General features: G+C 43.1%; 1 protein-coding gene across 1 annotated transcript in view; it reads right to left on the bottom strand.

Moving 5' to 3' along the window:
• The window catches only part of nfatc2b (nuclear factor of activated T cells 2b), a 36,433-nt gene that overhangs the window by 15,137 nt on the left and 9,241 nt on the right, over positions 1 to 12,055 (bottom strand). The window contains 3 exon segments of the mRNA XM_084167585.1: positions 3,809 to 3,949; positions 10,620 to 10,792; positions 11,327 to 11,529. Of these exon segments, the coding sequence (XP_084023711.1) occupies positions 3,809 to 3,949; positions 10,620 to 10,792; positions 11,327 to 11,529 (517 nt within the window).

Genomic DNA, 12,055 nt, shown 5'->3' with positions numbered 1-12,055 from the left:
CGTCCCCCCCTACTCACAAGGCAGGCAATACGCTTGACCTCATATTTACTAGATGCTGTTCTTCTACTAATCTCACTGCAACTCCCCTCCATGTCTCCGACCACTACTTTGTATCCTTTCCTCTCTCGCTCTCCTCCAACACTACTCACTCTGCCCCTACTCAGATGGTAATGTGCCGTCGCAACCTTCGCTCTCTCTCTCCCGCTACTCTCTCCTCTTCCATCCTATCATCTCTTCCCTCTGCTCAATCCTTCTCCCTCCAATCTCCTGATTCTGCCTCCTCAACCCTCCTCTCCTCCCTTTCTGCATCCTTTGACTCTCTATGTCCCCTATCCTCCCGGCCGGCTCGGTCCTCCCCTCCAGCTCCGTGGCTTGATGACTCATTGCGAGCTCACAGAACAGGGCTCCGGGCAGCTGAGCGGAAATGGAGGAAAACTAGACTCCCTGCGGACCTGGCATCTTTTCACTCCCTCCTCTCTACATTTTCTTCATCTGTTTCTGCTGCTAAGGCCACTTTCTACCACTCTAAATTCCAAGCATCTGCCTCTAACCCTAGGAAGCTCTTTGCCACCTTCTCCTCCCTGCTGAATCCTCCTCCCCCTCCCCCCTCCTCCCTCTCTGTGGATGACTTCGTCAACCATTTTGAATAGAAGGTTGACGACATCCGATCCTCGTTTGTTAAGTCAAATGACACTGCTGGTCCTGCTCACACTGCCCTACCCTATGCTTTGACTTCTTCTCCCCTCTCTCTCCAGATAAAATCTTGCGACTTGTGACGGCCGGCCGCCCAACAACCTGCCCGCTTGACCCTATCCCCTCCTCTCTTCTCCAGACCATCTCCGGTGACCTTCTCCCTTACCTCACCTCGCTGATCAACTCATCCTTGACCGCTGGCTACGTCCCTTCCGTCTTCAAGAGAGCGAGAGTTGCACCCCTTCTCAAAAAACCAACACTCGATCCCTCTGATGTCAACAACTACAGACCAGTATCCCTTCTTTCTTTTCTCTCCAAAACTCTTGAGCGTGCCGTCTTTAGCCAACTCTCTTGCTATCTCTCTCAGAATTACCTTCTTGATCCAAACCAGTCAGGTTTCAAGACTGGTCATTCAACTGAGACTGCTCTTCTCTGTGTCACGGAGGCTCTCTGCACTGCTAAAGCTAACTATCTCTCCTCTGCTCTTGTCCTCCTCTGCCTTTGATACTGTGAACCATCAGATCCTCCTCTCCACCCTCTCCGAGCTGGGCATCTCCGGCGCGGCTCACTCTTGCATTGCGTCCTACCTGACCGGTCGCTCCTACCAAGTGGCGTGGCGATAAGCTGTCTCCGCACCACGTGCTCTCACCACTGGTGTCCCCCAGGGCTCAGTTCTAGGCCCTCTCCTATTCTCGCTATACACCAAGTCACTTGGCTCTGTCATATCCTCACATGGCCTCTCCTATCATTGCTACGCAGACGACACACAACTAATCTTCTCCTTTCCCCCTTCTGATAACCTGGTGGCAAATCGCATCTCTGCATGTCTGGCAGACATATCAGTGTGGATGACGGATCACCACCTCAAGCTGAACCTTGGCAAGACGGAGCTGCTCTTCCTCCCGGGGAAGGACTGCCCGTTCCATGATCTCGCCATCACGGTTGACAACTCCGTTGTGTCCTCCTCCCAGAGTGCGAAGAGCCTTGGCGTGACCCTGGACAACACCCTGTCGTTCTCCGCTAACATCAAGGTGGTGACCCGATCCTGTAGGTTCATGCTCTACAACATTCGGAGAGTACGACCCTGCCTTAAACAGGAAGCGGCACAGGTCCTAATCCAGGCACTTGTCATCTCCCGTCTGGATTACTGCAACTCGCTGTTGGCTGGGCTCCCTGCCTGTGCCATTAAACCCCTACAACTCATCCAGAATGCCGCAGCCCGTCTGGTGTTCAACCTTCCCAAGTTCTCTCACATCACCCCGCTCCTCCGCACACTCCACTGGCTTCCAGTTAAAGCTCGCATCTGCTACAAGACCATGGTGCTTGCCTACGGAGCTGTGAGGGGAACGGCACCTCCGTACCTTCAGGCTCTGATCAGTCCCTACACCCAAACGAGGGCATTGCGTTCATCCACCTCTGGCCTGCTGGCTCCCCTACCTCTGCGGAAGCACAGATCCCGCTCAGCCCAGTCAAAACTGTTCGCTGCTCTGGCACCCCAATGGTGGAACAAGCTCCCTCACGACGCCAGAACAGCGGAGTCACTCACCACCTTCCGGAGACATTTGAAACCCCACCTCTTTAAGGAATACCTGGGATAGGATAAAGTAATCCTTCTACCCCACTGGCTATAAGGTGAATGCACCAATTTGTAAGTCGCTCTGGATAAGAGCGTCTGCTAAATGACGTAAATGTAAATGTATAGCCTACCGTCATCACGCATTCTCTCTTCTCCGGGTAAGTTCTATTGGCTGCTGTATTTAACTTTCAGCAAACAAAGGCTTGCATCCCTTTTCGAATAGTCTAGTGGGCTATAAGAAATGCACACAAAAAAATTCCAGCAAGCTAGAAAAAATTAATAATAATAATACATTCTAGTCTAGCTTTTCGTGGGACTCTAAGAGCTAAGGACCGTTTTTTAAGGCCAGCAGTGCACAGGTGCATATTGCACAAGAGACAGAGGCTATACACTTATGAATAACCCATCATTCATTAGATAAATGGCTAATACTGCATTGAATGTATTACCTGAAAGGGGTACTCTAGGACATCTATATGAAATGGATTATCCCCTTACAAACAAAGATTGCAGTCAGAGTGCAGTATAACTGCAGTACACTGTAGTATAACTGCAGTCAGAGTGCAGTATAACTGCAGTACACTGTAGTATAACTGCAGTACACTGTGGTATAACTGCAGTTAGAGTGCAGTATAACTGCAGTATGTTGCAAATACTGCGTCCAAAATAACACTGTTTTTTTCACTGCAGTAATTTTTCAGTGTAACTGCAGTTAGCGTGCAGTATAACACCGCAGTTATTCTGCAATTACTGTGTCCAAAATACCACAGTCAACTGTAAAAAAGTCAACTACAAAATAAGGTGGCCCCTGAAAGCCAGATGGAGATGGGTACATTAGACGCTAATTCGGACTTTATATTACTGTAGCATAGACTATGCTGCAGCAAATGTAGGCCTTCCTGTCACAAGAAAAAAAGTTATCATGATGAGATGATACATGCTTTGTGAACTGCTCTCCGTACTGAGATGCGCTGTCTGTCCACACCCTGAGCGTTGATGATTGATCATGCAGATAGCAGAGCGAAGCCCTAGAGAAGCCCGATTTAGACATCTCATATAACTTAACAGTTCCATTTCACGTCATGCTGTTCATATAAATAATTTATTATAATTTACTGTTTTCTCGCAGTTATTTATCCCGGGAAAAGGGAGTGGGTTTGGGCGGGAAATCTCGGTAACCCGTTTCCCGGCATTCAACCGTAGTTGGTGGTAAGGCCCTGCGATAGACTATAGCGTCCTGTCCAGGGAGTGTACTTGTACATCAAGCTGCCTCACGCTACGTTCCGTCTCACACAACCCAAGGATACTAACTGTTGTATGAAGAAAAGACTCAAGAGGCTTAGCCCATTTCTATAATTTACTACCATGAAGCCAAACATTACTAAAGGTAGTGTACAGTATGCCATTATTAGATACAATTACTTTTGCCTTTATGTTTGCTCTTAGGAGTGTAGGCAAGGTTACTGTAAAGCACAACTGTTGACGTAAAAAGGGCTTCATAAATATATTTGATTGATTGATTGATTGTAAAGTCCTCACCAGGTGTCTTTTCTGTGAACACCACCTTGGAATCAGAGGTGAGGTTCTGTCCGGTCAGTATCATCTGCTGTCCCCCTAGAACCGAGCAGCGCTCCACGTCCTGGCGCTCTACAGTGGGAAGCTGGTGGGCCGACCTCTGGGCTGTGGAACCACAGTAGAACGTCGTTAGGAGAACATTAGAACAACCATAGGAGAACATGAGTTTCATTCTGAGGGCGACATTTTTGCACAAGCAAATGGCTGTGAGCAAAATAAGTGTACCATTTCAAATAGGCATATTTTCCATTCCAATGTAAATTACTCACCATCACACAGTTGACTAAATTTCAGTTATATAATCCCCTCCTTTTAACGCACCTCAATGAAGAAAAGTTTCTAATTAAAACGGTCTGCAGATTAATATTAGGGGTTGATAGCGAAGCTTTATTGTTATTCTCTGTATTATTTTTTTTATTTTTTTCTTGACAAATAACTCAAGAATACACTATTGGAAACAAAGGTGCTGTCTAGAACCTGAAAGAGTTATTCGAATGTCCCAATAGAAGAACCCTTTGAAGAACCCTTTTTGGTTTCAGGTAGAACCATCCTGGGTTCCATATAGAACCCTTTCCACAAAGGGTGGAAAGAGTTCTGTCTCTGTGTGCAGTTTGACAGATATCCATAGACCTGCTAACATGCTAGCAGATACCGCAGGGCGGCAGGTAGCTTAGTGGGTAAGAGTGTTGTGCTAGTAACTGAAAGGTCGCTGGTTCTAATCCCCGAGCCGACTAGGTGAAAAATCTGTCGATGTGCCCTTAAGCAAGACGATTAACCCTAATTGCTCCTGGAAGTCGCTCTGGATAAGAGCTAAAATAAACTAAAATATGAAAATAAATATAAAAAATATAAACATATACCCATAGACTTCCAGTCATTGCACTAATGCTAGTTAGCATTGCCTTGCAAATCTACTTCTAACTTCCTTCATACTGGACACAGAGACATACAAATGGTATCCATGAGTTCATCTGAAGTAGATATAGGGCATCATTGCCAAAATCCTGAAGTATCCCATTAAACAATTCACTTTTTTGACTATATAATTCTTATGCTTAAAATAATAATACAAAATCTTCTTCTCGTGGACTAAAAGTCAGATTCACAACAAATGTTATCTTTGGAGAAAATACCGGTTGAGAAAATAACGTTGACTCATTCAAAGACGGCCACACTATACCAGTAGATGAATATTAGCACATAAAATATGCACAATTTTTTTTTTTTATCATGAACCATAGGACCAAATTACACCAAATTTGGAATGTAATCAACAAAGTTTGAGAAAAGCTAAGGGATTGCTCAAAAGATGGCTTGAGTTAGTGACAAATCAAAAAACGGCTTTTACATGTCCATTTAAACCACTGTAAATCCACTCCACAGTGGCCTATCAATTTGAAACTTGTCATCGCTATCAGGGACGTCCTTAAGATGAACCACACTGAATTTGGTAATCATCTTTTCTTCATGAACCATACATCAGATTCACTCCAGATTTTATATTAAGACTCATAATGAAAAATGTATGCACTCACTAACTGTAAGTCGTTCTGGATAAGAGCATCTGCTAAATGACTAAAATGTAAAAAATTTAAATTACATCAGTTTTTAATGGTTTTGAGAAAATATTGTTACTGCATTTAAATATGGCCGCACTGTACCTATAGATGCACATTAGCACAGTATGATGCTGCCACCACCATGCTTCACCGTAGGGATGGTGCCAGGTTTCCTCCAGACGTGACACTTGCCATTCAGGCCAGAGTTCAATCTTGGTTTCATCAGACCAGAGAATCTTGTTTCTCATGGTCTGAGAGTCCTTTTTGGCAAACTCCAAGTGGGCTGTCATGTGCCTTTTACTGAGGAGTGGTATTTTGTATTTTATTAGGATCCCCATTAGCTGTTGCAAAAGCAGCAGCTACTCTTCCTGGGGTCCACACAAAACATGAAACATGACATAATACAGAACATTAATAGACAACAGCTCATGGACAAAACGATATAAATAAATATAAAATGACAAAAGGCACACGTAGCCTACATATCAATACATAAACTCAAACTATCTACAGTGAGGGAAAAAAGTATTTGATCCCCTGCTGATTTTGTACGTTTGCCCACTGACAAAGACATGATCAGTCTATCATTTTAATGGTAGGTTTATTTCAACAGTGAGAGACAGAATAACAACAAAAAAATCAAGAAAATGGCATGTCAAAAATGTTATAAATTGATTTGCATTTCAATGAGGGAAATAAGTATTTGACCTCCTCTCAATCAGAAAGATTTCTGGCTCCCAGGTGTCTTTTATACAGATAACGAGCTGAGATTAGGAGCACACTCTTAAAGGGAGTGCTCCTAATCTCAGCTTGTTACCTGTATAAAAGACACCTGTCCACAGAAGCAATCAATCAATCAGATTCCAAACTCTCCACCATGGCCAAGACCAAAGAGCTCTCCAAGGATGTCAGGGACAAGATTGTAGACCTACACAAGGCTGGAATGGGCTACAAGACCATCGCCAAGCAGCTTGGTGAGAAGGTGACAACAGTTGGTGCGATTATTCGCAAATGGAAGAAACACAAAATAACTGTCAATCTCCCTCGGCCTGGGGCTCCTTGCAAGATCTCACCTCGTGGAGTTGCAATGATCATGAGAACGGTGAGGAATCAGCCAAGAACTACACGGGAGGATCTTGTCAATGATCTCAAGGCAGCTGGGACCATAGTCACCAAGAAAACAATTGGTAACACACTACGCCGTGAAGGACTGAAATCCTGCAGCACCCGCAAGGTCCCCCTGCTCAGGAAAGCACATATACAGGCCCGTCTGAAGTTTGCCAATGAACATCTGAATGATTCAGAGGAGAACTGGGTGAAAGTGTTGTGGTCAGTCCAAAATAACTTGTTTCACAAAATGCTAAAAAAATAAATAGGGGTCTATATATATAATGTATCTATATTGCACTGTATATATATAATGTATCTATAATGCACTGTATATATATAATGTATCTATAATGCACTGTATATATATAATGTATCTATAATGCACTGTATATATATAATGTATCTATAATGCACTGTATATATATAATGTATCTATAATGCACTGTATATATATAATATATCTATAATGCACTGTATTCTAGTCAAGGCCTATCCTATTTAACTATTGCTGTACATATACTATTCTATCCTACATATTCTACAGATGTACTACATACAGTGAGGGAAAAAAGTATTTGATCCCCTGCTGATTTTGTAAGTTGGCCCACTGACAAAGACATGATCAGTCTATCATTTTAATGGTAGGTTTATTTGAACAGTGAGAGACAGAATAACAACGAAAAAATCCAGAAAAACGCATGTCAAAAATGTTATGACTTGATTTGCATTTTAATGAGGGAAATAAGTATTTGACCCCTCTGCAAAACATGACTTAGTACTTGGTGGCAAAACCCTTGTTGCCAATCACAGAGGTCAGACGTTTCTTGTAGTTCGCCACCAGGTTTGCACACATCTCAGGAGGGATTTTGTCCCGCTCCTCTTTGCAGATCTTCTCCAAGTCATTAAGGTTTCGAGGCTGACGTTTGGCAACTCAAATCTTCAGCTCCCTCCACAGATTTTCTATGGGATTAAGGTCTGGAGACTGGCTAGGCCACTCCAGGACCTTAATGCTCTTCTTGAGCCACTCCTTTGTTGCCTTGGCCATGTGTTTTGGGTCATTGTCATGTTGGAATACCCATCCACGACCCATTTTCAATGCCCTGGCTGAGGGAAGGAGGTTCTCACCCAAGATTTGGCCCCTTAGCAGAAAAACAGCCCCAAAGCATAATGTTTCCACCTCCATGTTTGACGGTGGGGATGGTGTTCTTGGGGTCATAGGCAGCATTCCGGCGAGTTGAGTTGATGCCAAAGAGCTCGATTTAGGTCTCATCTGACCACAAAAATTTCACCCAGTTCTCCTCTGAATCATTCAGATGTTCATTGGCAAACTTCAGACGGGCCTGTATATGTGCTTTCTTGACCAGGGGGACCTTGCGGGCGCTGCAGGATTTCAGTCCTTCACAGCGTAGTGTGTTACCAATTGTTTTCTTGGTGACTATGGTCCCAGCTGCCTTGAGATCATTGACAAGATCCTCCCGTGTAGTTCTGGGCTGATTCCTCACCGTTCTAATGATCATTGCAACTCCACGAGGTGAGATCTTGCATGGAGCCCCAGGCAGAGGGAGATTGACAGTTATTTTGTGTTTCTTCCATTTGCGAATAATCGCACCAACTGTTGTCACCTTCTCACCAAGCTGCTTGGCGATGGTCTTGTAGCCCATTCAAAGCCTTGTGTAGGTCTACAATCTTGTCCCTGACATCCTTGGAGAGCTTTTTGGTCTTGGCCATGGTGGAGAGTTTGGAATCTGATTGATTGATTGCTTCTGTGGACAGGTGTCTTTTATACAGGTAACAAGCTGAGATCAGGAGCACTCCCTTTAAGAGTGTGCTTATTTCCCTCATTAAAATTCAAATCAATTTATAACATTTTTGACATGCGTTTTTCTGGATTATTTTGTTGTTATTCTGTCTCTCACTGTTCAAATAAACCTACCATTAAAATGATAGACTGATCATTTCTTTGTCAGTGGGCAAACGTACAAAATCAGCAGGGGATCAAATACTTTTTTCCCTCACTGTATTCTATCCATATACTGTCCATAATACATCCCATTATATACAGTATGTATCTGTATAATTACATAGTGTTTCCCTATTATGTGGTCTGAACGCAGTGAAACATTTTATTTAGGAAAATTAGAAACCGGAAGTTGTGCCGCTTGAGCAGTCAGCGTATATATATTTATAAATATTCATATTTATACAGTACCAGTCAGCAGTTTGGACACACCTACTTATTCAAGGGGTTTTCTTTATTTTTACTATTTTCTACATTGTAGAATAATAGTGAAGACATCAAAACTATGAAATAACACATATGGAATCATGTAGTAACCAAAAAATTGTTAAACATGTCAAAATATATTTTATATTTGAGATTCTTCAAATAGCCACTCTTTGCCTTGATGACAGCTTTGCACACTCTTGGCATTCTCGCAACCACCTTCATGAGGTAGTCACCTGGAATGCATTTCAATTAACAGGTGTTTCTTCTTAAAAGTTAATTTGTGGAATTTCTTTCCATCTTACTGCGTTTGAGCCAATCAGTTGTTTTGTGACAAGGTAGGGGGAAGGGGGGGGGGGGGGTTTACAGAAGATATCCTTATTTGGTAAAAGACCAAGTCCATATTATGGTAAGAACAGCTCAAATAAACAAAGATAAACGACAGTCCATCATTACTTTAAGTCATGAAGGTCAGTCAATAAGGAACATTTCAAGAACTTTGAAAGTTTATTCAAGTGCAGTCGCAAAAACCATCAAGCGCTATGATGAAACTGGCTTTCATGAGGACCGCCACAGGAAGACCCAGAGTTACCTCTGCTGCAGAGGATAAGTTCATTAGAGTTACCAACCTCAGAAATTGCAGCCCAAATAAATGCTTCACAGAGTTCAAGTAACAGACACATCTCAACATCAACTGTTCAGAGGGGACTGTGTGAATCAGGCCTTCATGGTTGAATTGCTGCAAAGAAACCACTACTAAAGGACACCAATACAAAGAAGAGACCTGCTTGGGCCAAGAAACACGAGCAGTGGACATTAGACCCGTGGAAATGTGTCCTTTGGTCTGGAGTCCAAATCAGAGATTTTTGGTTCCCATCGCAGTGTCTTTGTGTGACGCGGTATGGGTGAATGGATTATCTCCACATGTAAAGCATGGAGGAGGAGGTGTTATGGTGTGGGGGTGCTTTGCTGGTGACACTGTCTGTGATTTATTTAGAATTCAAGGCACACTTAACCATCATGGCTACCACAGCATTCTACAGCGATACGCCATCCCATCTGGTTTGGGCTTAGTGGGACTATCATTTGTTTTTCAACAGGACAATGATCCAACACACCTCCAGGCTGTTTAAGGGCTATTTTACCAAGAAGGAGTGTGATGGAGTGCTGCATCAGTTGACCTGGCCTCCACAATCCCCCGACCTCAACCCAATTGAGATGGTTTGGGATGAGTCGGACCGCTAAGTGAAGGAAAAGCAGCCAACAAGTCCTCAGCATATGTAGGAACTCCTTCAAGGCTGTTGGAAAAGCATTCCAGGTGAAGCTGGTTGAGATAATGCCAAGAGTGTACAAAGCTGTCATCAAGGCAAACTGTGGCTATTTGAAGAATCTCAAATATAAAATATATTTTGATTTGTTTAACACTTTTTTGTTTACTACATGATTCCATATGTGTTATTTCATAGTTTTGATGTCTTCACTATTAATCTACAATCTAAAAAATAGTAAAAATAAAGAAAAACTCTTGACTGAGTAGGTGTGTCCAAACCTTTGACTGGTAGTGTATATAAACTCAATACATTATGTCATGACTTTAAGAATGATTACCTGCTGCATTCAAAGATAACCAACCTAAAGCACTAGAGTACACTTTACCTGCCTCATCCTTGTGGTATTGAGAGATAAACATGGTAATGCTTTCACTGATTGCACATAAAGGAAGATAGTTCCTACATGATAGAGGGCTTGCTTTGTTTTCCAACTGATCTTGTGTTCTTTCTGTCTTCCTGTGAACCCCGTTCATTGCTGCTCACAGCTATATTTATTATTATTATTTGTAGTAGTAATGGAATTTGGTTTTCAGGAACAAAAATTCACTTACAACACTCAATGGGAAGGGAGGCCACTTGAAGACAGACATACTGTCCTCCTGGATGAGGAATATGGACCCGAAAGACAAGGCGGACACAGGTGTTTTTGCGTCCCATGTCTGTCTCTCCTGTCCTCAGCTCGATGTCAGCATTTCTCAGCTTTAGGATGCCAGCACAGTCAATCCTTTACAAGGGAAGTAAAAAATTGTTTTATTAATTATTTTATACCCTAGCTCTGAAAACATATGTGTGTGTGTGTGTGCATGCATATTTATTTGCTTGTACGTGTGTCTGTGTGTGTGTGTGTGCGTGTGTATGTGTGTGTGTGTGTGTGTGTGTGCGTGTTTGTGTATGTATGTTTGTGTGCGTGCGTGTGCATCCTTATGTGTCTGCATACTAGTGTGTATGTGTGTGTGTGTGTGTGTGTGTGTGTGTGTGTGTGTGTGCATGTGTGTGTGTGTGTGTGTGCGTGTGTGTGCGTCCTTATGTGTCTGCATGTTAGTGTGTGTGTGCGTGTGTGTGCGTCCTTATGTGTCTGCATGTTAGTGTGTATGTGTGTGTGTGTGTGTGTGCATGTGTGTGTGTGTGTGTGCGTGTGTGTGCGTCCTTATGTGTCTGCATGTTAGTGTGTGTGTGCGTGTGTGTGCGTGCGTGCGTGCGCGTGTGTGTGTGTGTGTGTGTGTGTGTGTACTGTCTCTAACGTGACTGTTTTCCTTACACTGCTTTCATGTTGTTCTTGGGCTCTAGAGGGATCTCCAGGACTTTGGTGCCATTGACCTTTCTCTCTTGGCTTGGTGTGGTGACCGTTTTCCCCGTGATGCGGTGCACCTGGTAGAAGGCATGGGGTTTGAGGATCCTCTCATCAGCCGTTCCGATGAACACCAGCAGACCCAGTGGAGCTTTGCCTCTGTACCCATGAAGCTGTTCGAGAGAAACAACAAATAAATAAACAGTATTACCTTTAAGGGGACGTTATACTCCAAAACCAACGTTTGTCAGATGTTTTCAGACCTCAATAGTAGTCTTATGTTGAGATACGGCCATCTATTGTGTAGAGACACCTATGTGCCAAAACCCCAAATGAATAGAAAAGATAAGCACCATGTAATTTACTAATCTTATTCGGTGCTTATCTTTTCCATTCATTTGTGGTTGAGGCAGAGCTGGCTCTACACAATAGATGACATTGGATGTGGGGTCTAAAAACAACTGACACACTTCGATTTTGGAGTGTATCCATTTAACATTTTTGATACTGTTGACTTAAATACTGTGTCCTCTGCACTGCAGAGCGCCAGCATTCTTACAGCTTTCATACATGACAGTAAATAATAATATCTCTGACTAAAATGGTTACTTTTGAACTAATGTGTAATCCACGGGACCATAATTCATTCTACACTCTTAGAAAAAAAAGGTGCTATCTAGAACCTTAAAGGGTTCTTGG

Source organism: Coregonus lavaretus, assembly GCF_964263955.1.
Source record: "Coregonus lavaretus genome assembly, chromosome: 8".
Lineage (NCBI taxonomy): Eukaryota > Metazoa > Chordata > Actinopteri > Salmoniformes > Salmonidae > Coregonus > Coregonus lavaretus.
Note: the sequence above shows the minus strand (reverse complement) of the source record. Positions and strands in the feature narration are given on the sequence as shown.